At 38.0% G+C, this 25,814-nt stretch overlaps 2 protein-coding genes across 3 annotated transcripts in view; both read right to left on the reverse strand.

The window, feature by feature from the left end:
- The window catches only part of LOC107598165 (pleckstrin homology domain-containing family M member 3-like), a 37,998-nt gene extending 22,610 nt beyond the window's left edge, over positions 1-15,388 (reverse strand). For both annotated transcript variants that reach the window (XM_016289440.1, XM_016289441.1), the window contains exons 1-3: positions 15,331-15,388; positions 11,500-12,373; positions 4,374-5,309 (exon numbers count right to left, since the gene is read on the reverse strand). In XM_016289440.1, the coding sequence (XP_016144926.1) occupies positions 4,374-5,309; positions 11,500-11,953 (1,390 nt within the window). In that variant the 5' untranslated portion in view covers positions 11,954-12,373; positions 15,331-15,388. The remainder of the gene's footprint in view (positions 1-4,373; positions 5,310-11,499; positions 12,374-15,330) is intronic.
- A 4,887-nt stretch (positions 15,389-20,275) lies between these two features.
- LOC107598166 (isocitrate dehydrogenase [NADP] cytoplasmic-like) lies at positions 20,276-23,895 on the reverse strand. Its single transcript, XM_016289442.1, has 5 exons — positions 23,573-23,895; positions 23,103-23,254; positions 21,507-21,647; positions 21,246-21,408; positions 20,276-21,019 (listed from the first exon to the last, which is right to left on the reverse strand). The coding sequence occupies exons 1-5, from the start codon at positions 23,674-23,676 to the stop codon at positions 20,926-20,928; spliced, it is 654 nt and encodes a 217-aa protein (XP_016144928.1). The 5' UTR covers positions 23,677-23,895; the 3' UTR covers positions 20,276-20,925.
- Between the last annotated feature and the right edge of the window lie 1,919 nt (positions 23,896-25,814).

Consider the following 25,814-nt stretch of genomic DNA (forward strand, 5'->3'; position numbering starts at 1 on the left):
TGAAAAGGGCCAAGCCTAAAACAGCGATGATGTACGTGCATCCCTGAATGTAAGCAAAATTACATCATTTACCATCAGATTTAAAACAGTTAGTTCACCCATAAATTACAGTTCTGGCATCATTTACTCAGCCGTATTCCTGTAATGTTCTTTCACTTGTGCAGTTCAAAAGGAGATGTTGAGCAGAATGTGTTCACACTGCTCTTTCCAAACAAATTACAGTGAATGGGTACACATGCTGTTGGGGTTGGAAACCACAAAAAAAATAAATGAGTAGTTCACATAAACTGAACAACGTTATATTCCAATTCAGACATGCTTGACACAGACTAGTGCTGCCTGTGACAAATGACTGTATCAGCAAATTACCATAAATTCATTACATATTTAATATTGTAAATGTAAATATTACATATATTTTAAATATATGAATAGAATAAGAATAAATAAGGAATAAAAAAATGAACAGTAATATGTAAACTACCTTTCAAATGTTTGTGGTCGGTAAGATTGGACGGTTTCATGTTTTTTAAAGAATCTAACTATATAATTTGATGATGGCATTAACATTATGCATGTCCTGCAACATTGTTGCACTGCCCTAAGAAATTTTAAAGGAGAACTGTGTCATATTTAGCCATTTTGGATGCAAAATAAAATAAATTTTTCAAAAACTGGGCAAATGTTATTTCTGTGAACAAGACTCTTGCACAATACGTCGCCAAGGAATACTGCCATTTTGGAACAAGAAAAGAAAATTCACTCTATTCCATTTCCAAACCAATATATAATGGGTTGTTCTATAGCTGAGGCACTAACATCATGCGCTGCACTGTGCTGCCAATGTAAACTTGAGGTTTTTAGGGGCAGGGACCCCAGACTATAAAAAGTCAGAGGTGGTGTCCCCCATGCCACAGCTGATGGGTGCCTGATATTTGGGCTGAACCTCAGACCATGCAGCAGGGTGAAGTGTGTCAGAGCTGCCTTGTAATCAGCATACAAGCAGAGCGTAAACCCACAAATACCACCTTTTTCCAAAAATAGTAAATCGTTGTATAGCGCTCATACTACAGAGACCGTTATTAAGAGAGAGCTAGTTGAGGCCGTGCTTTTCAGCAAAAGAAAAACAAAAATTTTTTTGCAAGAAATTAAAGGAGAAACAGTGACTCTAAAACTTGATGGCAATGTTTGTATGCATTCAACCGGCTTCCAAAGCATAGTTTCTGTATAACATCACAGAAGAGCCAGCAACTAACAGCTCACATATGTCACATGCTCTGGAATAAAAATGAGAATATATGGACAACAACATTCAAATTCAAGTTAGTAGATGTCTTCATCGGTCTGTCCAATTAAACATAACACAATGCGTAAAACTGATTTTAAAGGACTAAATAACACACTGTGCATAATCTCTTTTAGGGCCAGTTATAGTCAGATGTATCCGTGTCTACTTTGCAATGCAGAAGTAAAACATTTTTGTTGAATATGTGAGACTTCCGATTCTTTAGCCACTGAAGGTAAATAACTAGAAGAATATTCAAGTGCGGTTAGGGCTGCACAATTAATTACATTTCTAATCACGATTACAATTATGGATGCCACAATTACGTAATCGTTCAAAGCGGCAATTAATCGTTCATTAAGTTTACTTATGTTATTCTGTGTGCTTAAGATGCGTTTTTTTTCTTTCTACATGTTATCTTAAGGGGTTTTCCCATTATTTTAATTTTAGTTTTAGTATAACATTATAACACCATTCACATTTTTACTTTTTTTTTTATAATTTAAAGAAACCAATCCGATGTTTAGTTGACATTTGAGGTTTAATACTATAGAAAAGCACTAAAAGTTTTTCAGTTAGAGTGTTTTCAGCTTGTTTATTTTCATATAAAAATACGTCATGCAGTTGCATAAAACAATGGTATAAACATCATTCAATGTAAATTGTGATCATCGTAATTAATAATCGCAATTACAATTTCAAGGGAATAATCGACAATTATGATTTTTGTCATAATCGTGCAGCCCTAAGTGTGGTAAACAGTGAAAATATTTGCGCTACAAACCGGTTTATGATTATGATAATACCTTAAAATAACATGATAAACACCAGTTTGCAATATAAAGCAACATAATGGACTTTTTTTAAACATGCAAAGCAAATTACATTGTAAGGCTTGGTCTGTTAGACCAACTTCGCAAATATCACTTTGAAATCATTAATGTGACATTATCAAATTAGTCCTACTTAAACGGAACTCTTAATGCATGTAAATGCATGCTTTAATCGCATGTAAACATAGTACCAAAACAATTATTAACAATTATGTACAGAAGAGCCACATTAGATCAAGATCATCTGAATGAGTTTTCTAGCAAATTTCTGAAAAATTTTCATCACGACTGTTGGGATACAGAGCTTCTGGACAGTGGCCAGAGAGCATGTCACTTCTGGGAAGGAGTTGGCTGCTAGGCTCTGTGTATTGTGGACATCGCAGCCTGTGCCAGTAAAGCACAGCCCCACACATGAGTTCCCACATACGTTCAAACACACAACGTGCAAGTTTGCACATCCCAGCCAGACAGACAGCACAGAAAATATCCCCTTAGTTGTGGGTACAGTGATGTCTGAGCCACTCTGAGCCAACTGAAGCCTCCGATTCTAGCAGGTTGGAGCTGCAACTTTGCAGTTAACATGTGTGAAGGTCATTCAATTACAATTGAATACGGTTCTCAACATTTCCCAATCTCATAGCCAAGCATAAGTGGAGGGGAACGGCATGTTCCTTGCACAAAAAGTGGGGCCAACCTGGGACTGTGGGAAAGACAGGGAGCTGTGCCAAACAAGAGGCGTTTGATGTGTTCACTCCATGACTGTCCGCAAGATTCCCCTCTTTCATTTTCAGCAGCAACTACTAAAATGGCAACTACTGTATTTTCAGGAAAAAGAAAGGTGAAGTGGGGCGCTCTGAGGTGCCACTTGCACAATGGTTTTCTAGCAGAATAGACGTTACGACTCCGTAGGAGGTGTTTGGTCCTTCAGTGCGAGAAGGTTTCTCTGTTTTCTTGTTGTAAAGGCTACAACTCGCTCCACTTTCAAGCATCCCGTTGAGTTCCACGCCACAAGAACCCCAGGGTGGGGCTTTGTAGTTCCATAAATGTGAAAGACGACAAGGCCCCAGCTTTGATGTACCCTATTCAAGCTGACATCCACTTCAAAACAAAGGTGGCATAAGGTTGTGCGTGCGTAAGTGTGTTCACACGTGTTTGCTTGAGACAAATGCACTACCCATCTTTTTGATGTAAACAGCAGTCCCTTGGACCCCATTCTCTCCACCTGACCCTACACTCCCTCTTTTCCCACCTACAGCTGGATCTTCCCATTTGATCTGCTGTCCTTGTATGCTCTACAGCAGTGGTTCTCAAACCTCTCCATGAAGTACCCCCAGCACTGCAAGTTTTGTATGTCTCCCTATATCTGACACACCCACTTCAGGTCTTGCAGTCTCCACTAATGAGCTGATGAGTTGAATCAGGTGTGATAGATGAGGGAGACATACTAAATGTGCAGGGCAGGGGGCACTCCAGGACAGGTTTGAGAACCACTGTCTTAAATGTTCATAGTAGCATGTTTAAGGCGCATGTCCCAGGTGTGAGCATCTGTTTGGGGGAAAAAAAATTAAAAGAAAGCGTCGCAAAACTGTAAGTTTTGGGTAATAAAAATTAGAGAGAAAAAGAGTGAGAGAGAGAGAGAGAGAGAGAGAGAGAAAGAGAGAGAGGGGACTGCCGAGCGGAGGGATGTACCCAGCTGTTTAATTCTTTTTAGGCCCACACGTCCCATTCAAAAAAAATCTCTTTCGTGGCCCCGAATCAAACAATTAGCTTCTGCACAGATCGCAGCATCCAGGGAGCCTTTGATTCTAAAAGGGGATTTTTCCCGCTTTATATGGGCCAATTATTGTCAGGTGCCTGCTGTCATTGTTCGATGAGGCTTTCAAATACCCTGCATTAAAAAGCTGGTTGTTACAGCCAGGTGGGAAAGCATTTCATTCATATCCATTTAAAGGGTCGAAATTTCCTTTAAGGGAATTTCCTTTCCTTAATAAAAACCACTGGATTTTATTGATCAGGAGGGTTCTAATCTAATGACTAAATAGAGATCTTATTATAGGGGCCAAATGTGAACAAGAGAAAAAGAGAACATTTTGATCAAGACTATTTAACTAAATATGCAGGCATAATGTTCACTCAGCAAAGGCAACTGACTCTTGATGAATTCCTCCCTGACAATTTTACTGATGAGGAACCAAATCCAAAAAAGCTAGTACAATTTAGGAAATGTTGAAAGTGCATTGTAAAAAGGTGGTCACCTGCACATCGGAAGCTTTGAGCCGTGAGACCCTTTTCCACAGCTAAACAGGTAAGGATGCTGAGAAAGCTAGTAGTGACGGACTGCCGTTTAGCTCTCTGGGCCTCCTTGTGCCGTTGCTCCCTGACTAGCTTACTCCTTATCACCACTTGGTTATTCTCCCACTGTGGTCGCTGAGCCGTCACTGCTGTGCGCAATGCCTCCACCCAGTCCTGGGCCTTGGACTCGCTCTCAGCCCGCAAGCACAGCACATCATCAGGGAAGACCACCTGGAAGCGGGAGCTGGTGTCTCCATCTTCATCATCCCGCTGCACAGCCAGACAGGAGGTCAGCGGGTACCTGAACACTGGCTCCGACACTGGGCCTCTTCCCTCGGTCGGAAAGGCCTGCATCTCGGTGCGGCTCAGTACAAACGTGAAGGCCCTCCAGTTGTTGAGGTCGGTGAGTTGGTGCAGAAGGCTAGCCTTAAGAACATCAGCACAGTGTTGGGTGAACAGTGGTAGGGCCGTGGGACGTACCAGGGGTCGAGGGACTGGCACCGTCACCGCATCTGGATGGGGTTCGTGAGGGGTAGGGGAGTTGGCACGGGCCGGCTCCCCTTTGCAATTGGATGGACGAGCAGCCAAGACGCGTTCCCAGAGGAGTCTACGCCACTCCAGTGCCTCCCACTGGCAGGGTGCGCGTAACTGCACGCGAGTGCTGTTGAAGAAGACAGCCTGCAGTATACGTCCATCCTGCGGCTGGAGCGTGCTCACTCCTTGGCAGTGGGACAGCGAGAGGGCAGCACATAGCTGCTGGTTGCCGCTGCTGTCCAGGCTGTAGAGACGCAGCTCACAGGGTGTAAGCTCAACATGACAGGAGGTCCAGCGTCCCCACGGACCCTCTCTCTGCTCCAGTGTTCCCTGCTTCACCAGGCTAGGGCTGCTTTCCTTATGAGCTAGAAAAAAAAAAAGTCAGAAAGAGCACCTTTAATGCCAATAACAAACTACAGTTTATATTGAATGAAATAAACGTAAATATGATTACTTGATTACTACACCATGCCAAGCTAATGGCAAAAACAAGAACTGAAATTGCATGGGAGAATTTGGAAAAATATTGTGGATCAAGTACTTTCTGGTGAACTGTACAATACAAACAATACTTTTGATTTAGGTTTGAGTCATTGTTTTGCAACAATAAGTACTAAGGTGAGCAGTCCGTGATCAGACTCTACTTATTGATTTGATTTTCCTTTTATGCTGGAGGGAATGCCAACACTATTTTAACTAACAACTGCTCTCTCCCTTTAGCAATAAATTAATAAATTAAAAAAAAAATGGTTGTACATTTGTTAGCCAATTTACCAACAAAAAAAGCCCAAAATATATTATGAGAAGCATTACAGAATTAAAAAAAAAAAACTTTGCTTTGAGGATTATATTTCTCAGAGGACTTTAAATAAAAATGTAAATTTTAGCCAATTTACCAACCCAACAAAAAAAATCAAATAAATAATCTCAGAGGACTATTATAGCAAAATTGGCCTTAAGAATTACAGAAAACCACAAAAAAAAAGATTATTTTCAGAATTACATTTCTCAGAGGACTTTAGCAAAAAAAATAATAATAATAATATATATTATATATATATTTTTTTTTTTTTTAAACAAATGTACGAATGTTGTGTGATAAAATTATAAAAGTTAAAAATATATGTGTGAAATCCTGTCCAAAAATTGCTATATATCAATGTTAATAATTACGGTTTCCTTTTATTTGCCCATCACACCATGACTAGTTCCTCCTTTTGCAGAACATGCTGGCACCATATTAGTCTGGAGCCATGTGTGAGAGATGTTCACATCATTTATGATGGATGCTATTGTGCTATGTGATAACAGTTTATCCAGCCACCTCAAAGCAGGAAGAAACATTATTGTGTGTCAGGCTGCTGTGCAAACAGAATGGCAAAAAGTGACCCCTAATCTTTGGCACTCCTTTTCAGTCCTTCCTTTCTCTGTCCATTTCTTTCACATACTCCCTCCTTTATCTCCTTTCCTCTCTTGGTCCACAACACCGCTCATCCTTACACTTCCTTGGCTGGAAACTGCCCATTTTCCTCTCAGCCCTCGGGAACCTGCTGGGTGCCCCGGGCATCAGGTCCTGCTGGCCAGACCCATAGAAACAGACAGAGGCCAGGAGGAGGGTAAATTAAAGCAATTGTTTTCTTTAAGTCTTATCCCTAATGTACCAGCTAAAACTGCACCTTCCTATACATCTGTAACATAACGGACAGTCCCCTCCATCTTGTGCTGATAAGCTGTGAGCTCAGAGGGTTGGGTTTATTTGGCTAGCCAGTAAAAGCTACAACAGATGATGTGCTTTGGCACTCTGGAGCATCATTGTGGATGTTTGGGGGCTCCTTGCACTCTGAGGTCTTCAAAGGTGCATAGCTTGAAGCTATGGAAAGTGTCACTACTAATTTCACGGCAGAAAGGACGTGAGGCGTGCTGACATGACCCAATTAGAGAGCTGGTGCAAGGCCAGTCTGCCTGCAGAGCCTGAACATTTCTAAGACCTTTTCATCTGCAAGTGACTAAAAGACCCATTTGAGACAGACATGGCACATAAAACCAGTATTAGTGGTGCTACCACTTATGGATGGGACCGAGGGAAACAGTCATCATTAATGACTCAAAATCTGAGCAGGAAAGGAAAAAAGCAGACAAATGCAAACAGTGAGCCAGAATGTGAAAGCAAATGTAATCTGGACATTTTTAAGACCAAACTACTAAAGTTTACTGCGACTTATTTATATAATATATAAGCAAACAAGTTCTAAATATATGCTACCATTCTTTTTTTTTTAAATAAATCAATCATTTTATTCAAATGCATTAAACTGATCAAGCCAATGAAGGGTAACACTTTAGTTTAGGGATCAATTCTCACTATTAATTAACTAGTTGCTTATTAGCATGCATATTAAATTGGCTGTTTATTTGTACTTAGTTATAAAGCACATATTAATGCCTTATTCTGCATGACCTTACTTTAGATCCTACCCCATACCTCAACACAGTAGTACTGACGATAATAAGAAATGTTTCTTGAATATTATAAGTAATGGCTGCTGAAAATTCAGTTTTGCCATTGTCTCTTAAACTAATATAACTAAAAAAAAAAGTATACCTGCATGGTGGTTAATTCGTTTCAGTTTGACAAAACAAACCTAGACAATCAAGCAACCTTGATTGACTCCTTAATCCTTTATCCATAAACCCTGCAATTTCCTTTAGCGAGATCCAGTACGATTGCAGTGTAAATCCAATTTTAAACCTGTATAACTGTATTCAACTAACAATAAAATTGTACTGCTTGAGGTCCAATAAACATGCAAATGAGTAGGCACGACTCAATTCAGGCCTGCTGTAATCAAACACAGAATGCAGAACACATGGAAGAGTCACATCATAACATGACGTCATGATAAACACAGCTGAAAAGCTGAGTATAACCTCTACCCACTTTGCACTTCAATTAAAGACAATTTTTGTTACACTGATTGTCAGAGACCAAAATGAAAAATATAAATTTGACAACCACTAACCTTCACATGGTAAAAATATTCCTAATCCATTTAGAAGGCCAGAGATTGAAATTACACTACCGTTCAAATGTTTGGCGTCTGTAAGATTTTTTTTTTTCAATTGCTTTTAAAATAAGTCTCTTATGATTATCAAGGCTGCATTTATTTGATCAAAAACAGCAAGATTGTGACAGCAAAAAACAGCAACATTATGAAATATTACTACAAATTAAAAAAAACATTTTACATTTTTTATATATTTTAAAATGTAATTTATCCCTCTGATGGCAAAGCTGGATTTTCAGCAGTCATTACTTAAGTAATGACTACAGTCACATGATCCTTCAGAAATCATTATAATATGCTGTTAGAAAGAACAGAGATAGAGATCTTTTGTAACATTATAAATGTATTTATCTTTTTCGATTTTTTTTTCTTAATTTAACTTTATATTAATAAAAAAATTAATCTTACTGACCCCAAACTTTTGAACGCTAGTGTAATCGTCTATTACAAAAGAGAACAATTAAATGCAAAATGTAAAAAGTGTTTAAAAAAAGATGTCATTTATATTTGAAAGAAAACAACATTCAAATTAAGTTGAATCTAAGGCCAGTCTCGGAGTTAAAAATCAAGATGTTGAAGAATAAGCGCAAACAAAGCAGTCTATATTGAAATTGATGCTTGCAATGAACTACAGAACCAAGTCAAGCATAACGCAAACACTGAGACCTGTGCAGTGAGGTGCGTAGGGGTTTCTCCAGTCTTAATCAGTAGATCTATCAGCATTAGAAACTGGGTGGGTTGCCAATACCTTAATGTCACTTAGAATTCAATCCCAGTCACTCAAGAATCAGTGGGCATTTGAGCGTGGAACTTACTTCTATTTCCAGTTGCTCCCTTTGGCACATTTTGGTGTAATTAACAATTTGCTCCATTAAGTTTTAACACAGATGCAAGGACAGCCAAGAGGATTGGTATCACCTGCCATTTTGCAAAACCTAGTACTGATTTACTGGATGTAGAAATAAATCAGCCTTTTCAAAATGAGTTAAGACAGAATTAAATCAGACTACACTGGATATAAAAAGCTTAATGTGACAGTTTGTACTGGTGAATAATATGTATTGTATGAAATCATAGCGCAATATTATGATGAACATGCTTGCTGTCTTTACTGTTCTTGTTCTGGGATGACATTGTCTGAATAAAGCCTTTCATACGAAAACACACAAAAATAAACAGGCCAAACCATAAATAGGCAAAAACTCATTGAACCCCCTCGACATGAAAGGAGGTGATTCCTGCAAAGAGCGCAGGCGAGCAGTGTTGACAGAAACGCAGACACAACAAATCACAGGTGTGGGGAGATTAAAAGCTACAACATCACGTGACATTTTAATAAAGTGTGCAAAGTGATAAAATCATTTGATCATTTTAGCAAGTGAATAGTCTTTTCCATGTTGAGTTTTTGTCCTAATCATTCACAACAAGTGACAAGTGGGACAGTGAAATTTTATTGGTCCAAAGTCCTATTTAATGCAACTGTATATGCAATGCAACAGCCGGGTTCCGGAGGTAAAAGTCCCATTCATTTTCTCCATAAAGAAATACATTTTTAACGATAACTTTAAAAAAACCTTTAAAAACAGGCATACAGTAAGCTATGAGGTTGTTAACCAATGGTATATCTATTTGTTGAAGCCATCAGCACACATTCTTATTTTTTAATAATTTTAATAAATGTTTAACAGTGGAATTCCTGATGAAAAACTAAATTAGCCATGATTCTGCAAAGAAATTGCCAACAATCAAAGAATCTCTTCAGCGCCCATTCACTGATAAAAATAAAGAAAAACACACACAAACACATATACATATATATATGTGTGTGTGTATGTATCAGGGCCGTTTCCTCCGAGGTGGCAACGGAGGCAGTGCCTCCCCTGAGCCCATTGAGTTTTAACTGAAGCCCTAAAGCATTCGGTGGGTTTGGTCAAAGACTATAGAATACCCAAGACGTGTCACTCATATAGTTTAGAATGGGAAAAATGCAATGCTCAATACAGCCGCTCTATTGAAGGAAGCCCCGCCTTCTGAATAAAAGTCACTGCAGCTGCCGTTAGAATTTTTTTTAATGCTATTAGAGCAAAAGAAACAACATTTATGAGACAGTTGTTGTCAAATTTCATTGGTGATTTCAAATATGAAATTTAACCGTAAGCTTGGCGAACAGTTTTGGAGAATATGATGTTTCCCCATTCAAAGTGATAGGAGCTGCACTTGCATGCCCAAGAGGCGTTGGCCACTGAGTGAAATTACTTAAAATGCCCTTAAAGGGCCTCGAAATGACTTAAATGACCTTAAAGGGACTTTGGTTTGGTGGGGGGTAATTGAGAGTGAATGGGGAAAATCACGTGAGAGAAGACAATGCCTCCATCGCGATATGATTGGATATGACTGGTTATGATCATCTGTGATTGGTTCATGCAATAAATCCCGCCTCTTGTGTTTGTGTGCGTTCCATGTTCGCGAATCACTCTGAATGAACAATATAATGGTGTTAATGGCAATACTAATTTAAAAAAGTAAGTAAACAAGTCACACACTTAGATATAACCACTTTGTTACGTCAAAATAAGACTTGAAATGGCCTGAAAACATGATCTGTGGGAGTTTTTAGTGACCTTGGTGCAATTTAAAGTAAATATCTGTATCTGTGACCAATATTTACAGAGCTTTGAGGACTGATGACATGAAAAATAAAAAAGTTAACTATTAAGAAGAACAGCTGAACATAATTTCACAAATAAAACATATTGTTTAAATTGTTACTGCTTTGAGTTATTATTTTGGAATAAATGTAAAATGCTAACTTGATGAGATTCATACTTGGCTTTAATAAATATAATATTGATTACATTGTTAATGGAAAAATAAAAAACAGAATTTTTTTTTCTGAGAGTGGAAGTCATGTTTATTTAACCAAGAAAATGTGACTTTGGCATGAATTTACATTTCATAAAAAAATTAAATACAAATTTGAGGACTTTGCCTCCTCATTTCAGAACACTACTGCACACCACTGATATGTGTGAATAGTGAATGATATAATCATATAAAAAATTTAAATGTGTGTATGTATGCGTATATATATATATATATATATATATATATATATATATATATACACACATACATATACACACACACACATTTCTGCTTCAAATGTTGTGAATCACCTCATGGTTTCTAACTTCTTACAAAAAAAAAATGCCTGTTGGAAATAATGAATTGGAAAAATGTTTCCAGAACCAAGGCCGCTGAAAAAAATGGATGGCACTGTTGCGCTATTAAGTATCAATAAAGCTCTATGGTTGTGATTGTGTGGCATCACTCAGCATTTTCACTTTCAGTGTGGACAGAATCTTGTAAGTGAAATACCTGGTTTTGAATGAGATATGAATTGAACTTGTTTGACCTCTGCACCACACAACAATTCAAAATAAATATATGAATGATTAATAAAGACAATAAATTTTAGTTTAATTCTTACCATCTCTGTGGTCATTCAGTGCCATGTTCTTGAGTGTATTTTTGTCAATGGCAGGCATGCCATTATCAGTGTAAGTGCGGTTGTTGACGTCTGAACGGGAGCGGTTGTGGCCACGTTTGAAGCCACCGCTGCATGTATTGGTGGTAGAGTTTGTTTCTTTGGCATGAGCCGCCAAATCGTTGGTAGATCTTGCCCGGTTCCTTTTTCCATGTCGCAGGCCAAGCACAGTGAAAGACGTCTGCTCCGCCCACGCCATATTGCTGGGTGATATCTCGGATTGCCTTCCTGCCAGTAGCCCCCACACCCCACTGGAGTTTAACCTGTCCAAGGTGGAGGCCTCTTTATGCTTAGGCGGACGTACCTGGCCATCTCCTTGATTGTCATCGAGGCAGTGCAAGAAGTCCTCAGTGGCCTCGAGGGCGGGGCTTATGTCCTCGACCTCCAGACCCTCCATCACCTTGACAGTTTTGGCGACACAGAGGAAGCAGAGGGGTGGAGCGGACAGACCGATTCCTTACGTGAGTGAGGGTAGACACGACAGGATTGAAAGACCTGAGGGCACCGCAGACGAAACATCTGCTGTCCGAACCCAAAAGAAAGTGCAGCAAAACAGATGGTCCACAAAGACCTGAACCCCTTCCAGGACTGTCACTTTATGAGCCAATGTTGTTAATCAAGAACCTAATGAGAACTGACCGCTATGCCAGCTATCAGTATCAGCACTGGGTAAGGTGAGTACAAACAGTGCTGTCTAGAACAAGTGTTGCCTCATTCAGATGAGTGCCTCAATTAAATCACTGCAGTCTGTAAGGCAGTAATTCAGAGTGATAAATGCAATGTGGCACCAGGACGTCCTTCCCCAGGACACGACATCCTGAATTTAGACAAACAAGAGAAAAAAGCACATGACGGTCAGTAAATACAGCAGTAACTCCATGAACAGCTGATGGTCTAGTCTAGTATGATCAGCCTTTGAGCAAAAAGTATGACAACAGTAATTGTACAACAGTTGAGCCCCAAATAGACAATAAAAACAAAAAAAAATTCAAGACATGGTTGCTTTGTTCTAAACTCTAGTAAGCTTCCTTGCTGTTTACCACCTATATAGACAGTTGCCTGCTAAGGTGGCATCCTAAATGAAACAGAAGATCCTAAAAGACTGACTTTGAATGCTCTACATAATCAACAACACACAGTCAATACACTTTGTGTACAAATTCACAATAATTATATTAAAATAAAATAGACCAAAAATCTCCGGATGACCTACTACTTCTGCTGACTCTAAGATTTCAAAATGCACATCCAGTGGACACTTTACTATTCCATGAATCCAGGGGAGTGGAGTTGTGAACGGCAGTGAAGTGACACAACTTGCGCTGACAGGTCACGTGACAGTGACAATGTGACAAAAAGTTGTACATCTAGATTACATTCATTCTACACAAATTATAACTATAAAGAACTTACTTTTTTAAAGGTTCAAAGTACGATTCTTATCAAATGTTCGGAGGTGTGTGTCCTCACCAGGTGCATTTGCATTTTCTATGTAAACGCACTAGATAGACAACTTTTCCTGTTGCACCACATCTTGCTGTTTTTTCAGCATCTTCCATATAAACTTCTGTGTAAAGTTAAAAGAAACTCAAGTATCAAGAGCCTGTGTTCTTTTCTATTCCACTGCATCTCACACAAACGTATTCTGTGTGAATGGCCCATAATGCTGCTTCCTTTTGGTATGGCTTCTGAAACAATGGCATAAAATGCCGTAGAGGTAGGCAGCTAGCTATCATTTGGAACAGAGATACAGTCAGCAGCTGAACTCCACTTACCTTGACCTGTGTTAACACTCATGGCATAATCATAGTAAGCTACCATCAATTTCACACTACTACCTTGGTGGCCGTGGAATCCGTTCAGCAGCCTACCTAACGTTCCAGAGCTTCGGGTGCACAGACAAACCGTGATCATCACTGGAAGTTTCCAGCCTGGGGTGGGGTTCTCTGCCTTTCTAAACATGAGTACGGCTTCTTTCTGTTTTCATTTCTCATGAACATGCAGCCTCTTCTCATCTTACTCATGTCTACCTCCTCCCACACTAACATTGATTTCCTCTGCACTCCGACTCGGGGTCTTTCACTTTCTTTAAACCATCAATTATTAAAAGGCCATTACATCATCTCAGATCAGAGACTCACCAGACCCATGGAAAAAAAAAACAGAGAAACAAAGAAAGAAAGATAATGCGAGACCAACAGGAAATCAATGAGCATCAAAGTAAATGACAACTGATTTTTTGATTTTGGGGTAAATTATCCCTTTAAAATGGTCAATCAAAAGTTTTCTGGACAGTTTTGAAAAACTAAGTAGTCTAGAGCAGTGGTTCCCAACCCTGGTCCCGGAGGCACCCCAACACTGCACATTTTGCATGTCTCCTTTCTCTGACACACCGATTTCAAGTCAAGTCTCTACTAATGAGCTGATGATCTGAATCAGGTGTGTTTGATTAAGGAGACATGCAAAACATGCAGTGTTGGGGTGCCTCCAGGACCAGGGTTGGGAACCACTGGTCTAGAGCAGCAGCCAGCCTTGAGAACCAGACCTGCTACAGTAAAAACTTGAGCCGGTGATGTTCACAGTTCACACCTCTGCTTAGACAAATTATTCAGACAGTGATGTGGAGGCCCTTCTCTACCATTCTATTTTTAACCATCTCACAACAAACATCAATCTCCACACCAAGCTTTACACCACACCATTTTATACAACATATTCAGGTTATTGCCACAATGAATAAGGGTTATACTGTGATGAGCAAAAATGTATGTCATCATTCTGGAACATGAAATCATATTATCATAGATCTGACTGAGAGGAAACACATGACCAATCACCCTGCCAGTAACCTAGACTGCTTATCTTTTGACCTGTTACACTGTAAAAGTACGGTCTGTGGTCTCAGATGCTAATGATACCATCTTCAAAGAATACAATGGAAAAAGAAAAAAAGATTATTTGCTACATTTTTGCTAGTGATGTAAGAAGAAACGTGTTGTTATTCTTCAATACTGCCACCTGATGAAGTTTTGGTTCTTTGCCGCTGTTGCCTTTGACTTGCTCAGTTTGGGGTTTAAAAGACAATTCAGAATTAATATTCAGCTGTATTTGTTGAATAATAACACTATTGCCTTTTGTAGAGCTGCTTTATAGCTGAATTGAATTAATTTCAAAATTGATACATTTTAAAACATTAGCACTGTTATTTTTTCGGTTTATTACTGTGACGCTGCTTTGAAACAAACAATCTTTATCGTATAAAAAGCTATATAAACAAATGCGACTTGATTGACAAAACAGACAGAGCTGATTTACTTCAGCCATCTAATGCTGACTGTCCAGACGTTCTTCAGTGATTAAAAACCATAGACAACATTTACGTTAAATCGACAAGAATCCTGAATAATCTTACTTAGTTGATGCGGACTGGCAGTTCACACACACACAAACAAGCTACAAGATATACGAGAACATACGTAAAAAAAAAAAAGACGATGAACAAACTCTACTATCTAGATTTCCCCCTCTTCTGACCGAGATTGTGTTTTTATTTACTAGCAGCTGCTTCTATGAATTCAGCCGATGACTTCATCATGAAGCTAGTTAGCACTCAGCTACATCATCTGACAATGACATTTGTGTCATCTGATTGTGTTAAACTCACAGCGAATGTAACAAGTGTATGAATCAAATATAATCAGATAATCACTATAATTAAAAGTCTAAGCATGAAAAGAGCGAATAATATGTTATTTGTATGTGGAAATGACTCACCCGCATCTGTTTACAATCTGTCACATTCAGTTCCGTCAGCGAAAATGCGCACCGGGTGAAACAACACCCTGCGTTAAATGGTTCCGACTGCCGTTATATTCCCACATACTTAAATCATTTAATGTCATGATTAAAATAATATATTCCAAATAGTATTATGGTATTATTTAATGTATCTTGGACTACCACATAAATTCATGGACATAATATTTCAGTATGGTGTTTGTACAGTGCATACATGACACCATAACAGCATTTACTTTTTTACTCAAGTGAAGCAATATACGTTTTTTCTCCTTCTTAACACAATGACTATAGAAGGAGGGGTATTAAAAGTCATAACAAATTCTCAAGGTTTGCAAAATAACATAGGCTCTATTACCCATCAACAAAATATGCTTCCTGACATCATGCCACCAAACCTCCACTATCAGAATCTGAATCAGAATGAGCTTTATTCGTCAAGTGTGTGCAAACATACAAGGAATTTGTTGTGTTTTTTAGGAGCTCTTGGTTCATACATACATGCATATGACAAGAGTTGTTGTGTAGGAGTGTGTAAAATCATTTTATAGCTACTCTGTAATACTGCAGAGATTGTATTTTTTCAGTCTTTCTTCTCACAAACTCAGACCAACATCTCACACAAACTGCACATATATCACAGTCATTAGCAACCCACGTGGGCCTAGAATTAATTGCCATACAAATTCTCTAACTGCATATAAGATCTATGCATTCTTAAATTGTGGTCGACAACATTAAGACTTTGTATGATAATAAAGCCAAGAGGTTTGGTGTGAGTGGCAAAGATGAGATTTAATTTTTGTACTAGCCAATAGCCAAAAGCTTGCCGTTCTTGAAGCCAGGCCTGCATCTACTGTTCGGGTCCCCACAGAAAACAAAACATTATTCAAGTCTTTTTCAGGCCACGGACAGAAACAGTCATTATCGTGGACTCCGGGCTAAACCTGCCACCTCCCCTCCAGTCCCCCTGTTCTCCCCCCTGCTACCCTTTCTGAGAGCTTATTGTCTTGGCTCGTTTAAAGAAAGGCTTTGTTAATGTAGGAGGAGTGGACATGGACTAATGGGCTCAAATAAGTTCCTCTCTGCGATATTGTTGTGGGATAATGGTGGTACGAGCACCAGCTGTAAACTTGCAGGCGCCATACTGTGCGTGACCTACATAGACCCCCATTTGATCTCGTGCTGAATGCTTATTTTCTATCTTCTTTTTTATGTTGTTATGAGACAATTAAGAGAGTCTGCAATTGGACAGGCCGCTGTAAGTGACATGTAGAGAGGGACGAGAAGAGAATATTTTTTTTAGAAAGGACACAGCAAACAGTGTCAAAACGCTAACCTGGCAAACCTTGACAATTAGCAGCAACTGTATGAAATGTTAATCCAGCTAGGTGGTTATGAAGTTATCTTCATTAACCTTACTAACCTTGTCAAATGGCAGCAAAAATGAAATGCTAGTCCACCTAACTGGTTGATATAAATAATACATAATAAATGTATTTTTAAATGTGATTCATTGTATGATTCAGGTTCATATGTGCTTGTGCCACTTCAAATCACATCTTTCAATGGATGTTGTTGGCCAACATTTAAGTAATTTTATCATAGATTTTATACCATTTTGATTGTTTTATTTTGATCATTTTTTTGTAAATGAGCCCTTACTCTACTGTTCAAAATTCTGGGAACTGAAAATGAAAGTGAAAAAGTGAAAGTGATGTGACGTGCGTCCAAGGATGGTGACCCATACTCGGAATTTGTGCTCTGCATTTAACCCATCCAAGTGCACACACACAGCAGTGAGTAGTGAACACACACCCGAAGCAGTGGGTAGCCATGATGGTAATGAAACAAAATATTACAATTTCAACCAAATGATGTTCTTTAAACTTTCAGTCACTCTTTCAACAATGTAAGAAATGTTTCTTGAGCATCAAATCGGCATATTAGAATGATTTCTGAAGGATCATGTGACACTGAAGACTGGAGTAATGATGCTGAAATTTCAGCTTTGCCATCACAGGAAAAATTATGATTGAAAAAATAACTGAAACAGAAAAGAGTTATTTTAAATTGTAATAATATTTCACATTATTACTGTTTTAAATATATTTGACCAAATAAATGCAGCATTGATGGAAATAAGCATTCTTACTGACCCCTACATTTTTGAATGGTAGTGTATTTCTACAGCTGTCTGTTGGGTTTTACCTAACACAGTCATACTGTGTGTATGTCTTGCTGCTCTTCAAAAGCTTTGGTTGTTGCACTACCCCTAAAAGTCTGCTATGTTATAAGTAGTTATGGATTGTACTTGTAATTCTTTAGTAAGTTTACATAATACCTTTAATTAACAACAAATTTTACAAGTAAACAAATCTATCAGCCATCTAAAGCCCACATCTACTCCCTTAATAGGCAAAGAAGAAGTATGTCCTAATAAACAAGGTTGCTATTTTTGGTTTGAACAATGGAGTTGATGCATCATAATTTTCTCAAATTGGATGAAAGTGGGCGCCATCATTTCAGCACAAACTACAGCACAGAGAATAGATCATCAGCATGAAAAAACAAGCCTGAGCTACAGCACAACTATTCCTTTATCTCTTTGAAATGTATTCTCATATCAGCCTCCCATCTCTCTCTCTTGCTCAAATCTTGACCCACATGCCTCTCTTTTTCTCTGTTTGTGTTTTCAGTGTCTATTTGGATTCTGCGCTCCAGCACTGATGACTAAATTATGATTGGACGTAAGGATAGCAGGGCTTTCATCTACCCAGCGTTGTTCCTCACTTTCCTCTCCAACACAAAGGGCCCCTCTGCCTCTGCTCGGCCCGCTTTTGAAGAGTAGAGTGGCTATGTGTCCCCATGGAAACCACTGCGTTCCCAACAGAAGTAAGGTGTACTCTCAGATAGAGAGAGAGACAGAAACAACATCAAGCCATATCGCAATCATTCATCTGTTTATTAATTTTCAACGTCCATGTCCTTCTTAAGGCTCTGAAGGGTCAGACATGCTGGTGTGCTTGGTGCAAATAATGCAGTTTTGATGTTGACTGTTTTTGTGACCTGTGAGAAAATGCTTTAACATTGTCCCATTGGTTGTAAAATACCAAATTATTTTTGTATATAATTTTATTTATATTTTTTGTAACTATATTTTGAACATTATAAATACATTTAAATATATTACAAAATAGCCAAAAATCTATGAAGAAATGTAAGTAAATCACATAAAAAATTATCTATATTAGCAATATATTGTTTTGTATATTTTGAAATGAATATACAGTTGAAATATAGAAATATATCCAAATATATATCGTGAAAACTCAGCAAATCTCTAAAGAATTCATTTCTCTGAACTGAATCCATCAAGTTTGAACTTTTCTTGATAGGTGATACATAGTTGAATTGCCCAATGAAATCTTTTGGGGGCGGGGTTTGAATAGCAGTGGACTTTACGGTGCTCCAGTGACCTCAGCTTGTGCTTGTTTTACATCATTGACGTCGGAATCACCGCTGGCCTCTATTTCATGTTCATAAGGCTTTACTTCCTGCAGCACAACAGTAATCTTTACACTAACAAAGCTTGTGAATGAGTCTCCATTCACACGGGGAGAATCCAATTATCATGGCACAATGGTGACAGTCTGAGGCATCTCTCTCTCTCTCTCTCTCTCTCTCTCTCTCTCTCTCTCTCTCTCTCTCGGGTAAACCATTGTCACAGTCATCTAATAAAGTCAAGATCACTTGGCATGGAGTGTGTAGGTAGCAATCTGTGTTCAGACTATTTGGTGCTCAGACATACTCTACTAATTTTCCGGTCGCTTGGTGGAAGTCACATCCTATTCATGTGCCTGAAGTGATGATACATAGGCTATTTTACTGTTTTTCATGTTTTAATGAATTTATTTTCCCTTCAATCACTGATTTCAAAACTCTCCCAAATAAATACATGGCACATTTAATGTTTAATAATACTAAAAATAATACTATTAAAAGCGAATGATTTAGAACAGTGGTTCCCAAACCTGGTCCTTGAGGCACCCCAACACTGCACATTTTGCATGTCTCCTTTCTCTGACACTCGTTTCAGGTCTTGGAGTCTCTACTAATGAGATGATGACCTGAATCAGGTGTGTTTGATTAAGGAGACATGCAAAACGTGCAGTGTTGGGGTGCCTCCAGGACCAGGGTTGGGAACCACTGAATTAGAAAATCCTGTTATTCGCTATAAAAACGTTCAGGCTCCGTTTAAAAAGCTGTCCGTCTTGACGTCATTGTGCTGCTATCTAGTGTAGGGTACGAACCTCCTTATGATTTCATCAGGCAGCTAGAGACGGACACAGCAATATGAATTCGATTCAGCAAGTAAAGTTCTAAATGTAGTCCATTATTCAATGTACACTACCGTTCAAAAGTTTGGGACTGGTAAAATCAAACATACATTAAAAAAGATGGGAAATATTACAAATGTAAATAATTGTGTTCTACTTTAATATATTTTAACATTTATTTCATTCCTGTGATGGTAAAGCTGAATTTTCATGATCCTTTAAAAATCTCTCTAATGCTTATTTGGTGATTGTTGATTATCATCAATGTTGGAAACAATCCTGCTGCTTAATACTTTTGTGGAAACTGTGACGCTGATATGGTGATTATGTTGCAAACAGCTGTCCTGTTTTATATTTTTGTGGAAATTATAATTAATTCAAGTTTATTCAAGATTCTTTCAAAAATAGAAGGTTCAAAAGAATAGCACTGATTTAAAATAGAGATCTTTGGAACATTATAAATGTCTACTGTCACTTTTGATCAATTTAATGCATCCTTGCCAAATACAAGTATTAATTTCTTTAAAAAAAAAAAAAGAAGATGATCAGACAGTGACAAAACACACAAGATATTCTTCTTAAAAAGACTAATTTATTATTGACGTCATAATAACACAAGACCTGATCACATAAGCACACAGACTGACATAAACAGAACTATATATGCAGTGACAGACGTGGTACAGAGTGAACAATGAACAGGAATGTCTACCGGTGTGAACTAACAGTATTTCAGTTAAAAGCAGGTATTTATACTGTTAAGGCCTAATCTCACTGTTTCTGGGACGGCTTCAAGAGTGGATGCCCGAAGACAAGACAACTACACATGCAGACAATAAGGCAACAGGTGTTCAAGCACCTGAGAGATAGCAGTAGCACAAAAATACAAATATATTTTTGCACTACAGGGGATATAATAAAAAAAAAAAAAAACTTTGCAATGTTAAAATGTATAAACAGTGATAAAATTTACTAAATGAATGCTTCTAATTTGTTTTTAAAAGCATAATGAAGGTTACAGAAGCTCCTTCCATTTAAAGAGACACTTTCTAATCTTCCATTTGAAAGTGCACTGGTCCCCCTACTGGTTGTAGTGGTGAAGTCAAATATTTCTCTGTCTTTGGTCCCAGTTAGACAGGAACTGAGACTAACAGAGTCTGCGGCTTGACGTGAGTTGAGGCCTGAGCGTCAGTGTGTGCGTGTGTGAACGCCCCGTCAACACCCAGCAGCTTTACAGTTTGGGTTGGCTTGACAACTTAATCTTCAGATTCTTGGCCAGTTTGTCCAAGAACTCAAAAGTGTTGAGGTAATCAGAGCGTGTGATACTGCAAAGAAATAAACAGAAAAAAAAATATATATAAAATCTAAAATAACTTTACACTGTTGCTATCCTTTAAAATCTGCATTAATATCAAGTTTTCAATGTTTTTTATGCCATATCAAGCATTTAACGCTGAATTCATGCAGTCCAACACCACTCAAACCAAATATGATCCACAATAAATACCAAATGTTTCAGAGCAAGTGTCCCAGAGTAGATAATGGACATACTTAGACATGCCCTTGATGCAGATGGCCAGGTCCTTGGTCATGAAGCCAGCTTCAATGGTCTCGACACAAACGGCCTCCAATGCCTCAGCAAACACCCGCAGCTCTGCATTCTTATCCAGCTCTGCCCGGTGCAGCAGCCCTCGTGTCCACGCACAGATAGAGGCTGATGGGACAAAAATTATCATGAAAAACAGTTTCGTGTGCATAATCTGTGGATATGATTGATTAGGAGTGGAAGTAAAGCAAGTATGTTTTCCTCACCAATAGGGTTGGTGGACGTCTCTTTGCCCTGCTGGTGCATGCGATAGTGCCGTATAACCGTGCCATGAGCTGCCTCGGCTTCTACTGTACGCCCATCAGGACACACAAGCACACTGGTCATCATACCCAATGACCCATAACCTAGAGACAGAGAACAGTGAGCTTACTCACTATAAATTATTTTTCATGATACTTTGCATAATTCATTTACCGAGTAATGTCATTACGCAAATGCATGATAGGTTTTAAAGCAGATTCAAGCCACCAAGCCACCACAAAAACACGCACAAAGATTGGAGTTAGCAAGATAATTTAATGTTTAAAATTAAATTAATTTATTTGATTAAAACATATGGCTAAATATGTGACCGTGGCCTGGACATAAGGGTCAATTTTTCGAAAATTTAGATTTATACATGATCTGAAAGTTGAATAAATAAGCTTTCTATTGATGTATGGTTTGTTAGGATAGGACCAATATTTGGCCGAGATACAACTATTTGAAAATCTGGAATCTAAGGGTGCAAAAAAATCAAAATATTGAGAAAATCGCCTTTAAAGTTGTCCAAATGAAGTTCTTAGCAATGCATATTACTAATCAAAAATTATGTTTTGATACATTTACAGTAGGAAATTTACAAAATATCTTCATGGAACATGATCTTTACTTAATGTCCTAATGATTTTTTGTATAAAAGAAAAATCAATAATTTTGACCCTATTTTTTTGGCTATTGCCACAAATATACTCCAGCGACTTAAAGGAACACTCCATTATTTTTGAAAATAGGCTCATTTTCCAACTCCCATAGAGTTTCTATATTTTTCCTATTTAAAACTTGACTCTTCTGTAGTTACATTGTGCACTAAGATTGACGGAAAATGAAAAGTTGCGATTTCTAGGCCGATATGACTAGGAACTATACTCTCATTCCGATGTAATAATCAAGGAACTTTGTTGCCGTACCATGGGTGCAGCAGGCACAATGATATTACGCAGCACCTGAAAATAGTCCCCAGCTAGGTAACTTCCAATAAGCCTATTTTCAGGCACTGCGATCTTCTACAGAAGAGTCAAGTTTTAAATAGGAAAAATATAGAAACTCTTTGGTCCTTTTTGAGCGAGATGCTAACGGTCTAATCAGATTCAACGATCTATGCTAAGCTACAGCTAAAAGTGCTACCGCCAGACTAGGAGATCGGCTGAATGGATTCAAAAACGGTAAAACTCAACTGTTTAACTCTAGGGGAGGTGGAAAATGAGCCTATTTTCAAAAATAGTGGAGTGTTCCTTTAAGACAGGTTTTGTGGTCCAGGGGCACATATTACAACTTAAAACAAATGTTTTCTATTTTAATATACTGAACAAAAGCATTAATTAATAAATGAATGAATGAATGAATAAATAAATCTTACTGTCCTCAAACATTTAAACGGTACTGTACACTGAGATTATCCACCACATACATTTTTTTTTAATGTTCAATGCTGAACAATTCATTTTAGTATCTGGTAACTTTTTTCAGAGATTTCTTTTGGCATTTGTGGAGTGCAAATTATAATTTTGAATCATTATTTTACTGCATGTTTTACTCACCCTGAGCTACAGAGTCTGATTGCACGTCTCCATCATAGTTCTTGCAGGCCCAGATAAATCCACCGTCAGACTTCATGGCCTGAGCCACCATGTCATCAATCAGCCGATGCTCATACCAGATGCCTTTGGCCTCGTACTGAGCCTTGTACTCTCTGCAACACACACAGTGTCAGAATGCTCAGAATGCTCTTTATCGTCTTTCTGAATTCACTTCTCATTGTTTGTCGCTCTGTCATCTTATTCAGTGTGGGCATATGGGATTATGAATAGACATTTATGCTTAGATGCCAGGACAGAAGAAAACCTTTTTGTAAGGAAAAATTGTACTGATTTACATGTAAGCCTTTAAATTTATGACAGGCGGTTTTGGACTCATTTTCTTTAGGTCAAAAAACACTGTAACTAGATCAATTACTGGGGGGAATTTATTCAATGACAGTTCACAAGCAACCATTTCACTGAGGACTCACTTGTCATAGATTTCCTGGAAAATATCTTTGAAACTGCCATCATATTTCTTCAAGATGGTGTTCTTGGTCCTGAGGTACACCGGCCAGCCTTTGTTCAACCCCATCTGGAAAGAGCTGTGAGCAAAGTCTCAGATTGACTTGTCTGTGTTGTACATCCCCAGAGCAACTCCACCAGTACCTAAACATACATAATCACACATAGTGTCAGAAAACCCTGGTCTAAAAGCAGATATGCTTGTGCCAATTATATTTAGAAACAACTAGGCTATGTTCCAATAATTTCAAATCAAATATCAAACCTTTGCACAACATCTATTTCATCTGATCACTATTTGCAGATCCAGGACAGTGTTAATCTGGCCATGTGGCCTCACTGACAAGACAAACATGCTCAATGCTCAAACAGGTGACAGTAAAGAGACATTTCTGACATACAGAAGGGCTGCATTCACACAATGCTGAATAATTCATTTATTTAAACAAAAAAACAGTCTTTATAGTTAAAGGGCCACTCAGATCAAACTATAACCTATAAAGATAAAAGTACAGATGCTGACAAATAATAACATTTTCAAGCACAGAAAGTGATGTTAGGTAATAAAAGTGCTAAATTATGGGATGATAACATTTCCATTTGGCCTTGAGAATTACCACATTGTACTTGCAAACAGGAAATATTTGTAAGACTTGGCAGATAACTGATCAGTGGCATGATTATCGTTAGTAATATTAGTCACTAAAATATATCTGTGGTAAGTTCATATTAGTTATAAATATCAAAATAACTGAAAACTATTACATTTCAGTATCAAACATTTAAATAGTACATAAATATTAATTTATTTATTATTTAAATATGAATTATTTTATAATATAGAGAAATAAAAAGATTTTAAAAGGAGGTTACAAATGAATTTATAATTTCACATAGCAAACAATGATAATATGGCATTACCTTTAGTGTTATGGTTACCATGTCAAATGTTTGTAAGAAACAACTAATTGGCAGCAAATTGACTAACATACGGGCTGAAATCTGAGTATATTTAATTAGAGAAATGCTCACCTGCCGTGAACGGGACACACACACTTAATCTTACCCACATTTAATCTCACCTGTGCAGGTCGAGCTCCAGATAAGGAAAATTAGTTTCTCTTTTATGAGCTCCCATATTACTCTGGTCATCTCATCTCCTTGCATCTCGACCACAGAACCCGCTTTGATCTTCTGAGACATTTTGGACCCTGCAAATCCAATGATGGTTATGTTAAGATGTATAGTAGCATTAGTACTTACTCCCTGAAGAATGAATAGATTCCATTGAGAAAGTTACACATTCAGCGAGTCAGCATCTCTGCCTTAAACCTGTTTTAACGGACAGCATTTTTGAGCCTGCAGACTAATCTAGATTTAGAAGTCTGTAGTTTGTTTGGTTTTCCATAATTAGCAATAGTAATACCTTAGTTTTTCAGATATGCATGGTAATTTTTGGATACAGTAAAAGGACATGCTGTTCTTTTAGGTACCCTGAACTACTATGCAAGTACAATCATTATGGTGTTACTATCTCTGTACTGATGTACCAGCTTTTGTGAGAGACATCATCAGCTATTCTCATGCAACTAATGTAACAGCACCTGACACACAGGCAGCCACTGTGTAATATGACACAGGCATTTTAATCACCATTGAGAGATTGAGTGTATCTTAGTATAAATTGTGTTCTGTTAACAAATGTTTCAACGTCTTGTTGCAGTTCCACAAACTGGCACTGGTTACTTAACAAAACAATTAGGACAAAGGTCAAATACAACGCGAGCAATCCTGTTTTGCACACATAAATTAATATCTTAATAAAAGATTGGTAACGAAGGTTTAGACGAATGTAGGGGCTACTTCTACAATCAGTTGTAAAATTATTAATGCAACATAAACAATTCATTACATATTTCATTTATATATGACCACCGAGTTTCGTTTTTTGTAATGAATGTATAACTTTAACAGTGCTTTCTTCAGTAATGCTCGGTAGCCTACTTTGCAGGAAACGTCAGATGAAACAACAGCTACTGTATTGTGTGATAAATGTGATTTACCAGCGATTTTGAACGATCGCGACTCAACATACGACGCCTACCTTTTCTTTTGAGGTTGTACAGGAGAAAATAGAGAGATATAAGATGGTTGATGTGTCGTATGGAGGCTTGAACGTTTTTGGACTAGTCTTAGAAGGCGTTCCTA

The sequence above is a fragment of the Sinocyclocheilus grahami genome, unplaced genomic scaffold (assembly GCF_001515645.1).
Source record: "Sinocyclocheilus grahami isolate Dianchi unplaced genomic scaffold, SAMN03320097.WGS_v1.1 scaffold246.1, whole genome shotgun sequence".
Classification (NCBI taxonomy): Eukaryota; Metazoa; Chordata; class Actinopteri; order Cypriniformes; family Cyprinidae; genus Sinocyclocheilus; species Sinocyclocheilus grahami.

What these genes read in the sequence shown, in the direction of transcription:
- LOC107598166 (XM_016289442.1), bottom strand. Translation starts at nt 23,676, where the DNA reads ATGGGGTTGAACAAAGGCTGGCCGGTGTACCTCAGGACCAAGAACACC. An exon ending in ATCAGACTCTGTAGCTCAGG is followed by an intron (nt 21,648 to 23,102) that starts GTGAGTAAAACA and finishes CTCTGTCTCTAG; the next exon opens with GTTATGGGTCATTGGGTATG. An exon ending in TGCATCAAGGGCATGTCTAA is followed by an intron (nt 21,020 to 21,245) that starts GTATGTCCATTA and finishes ATTTCTTTGCAG; the next exon opens with TATCACACGCTCTGATTACC.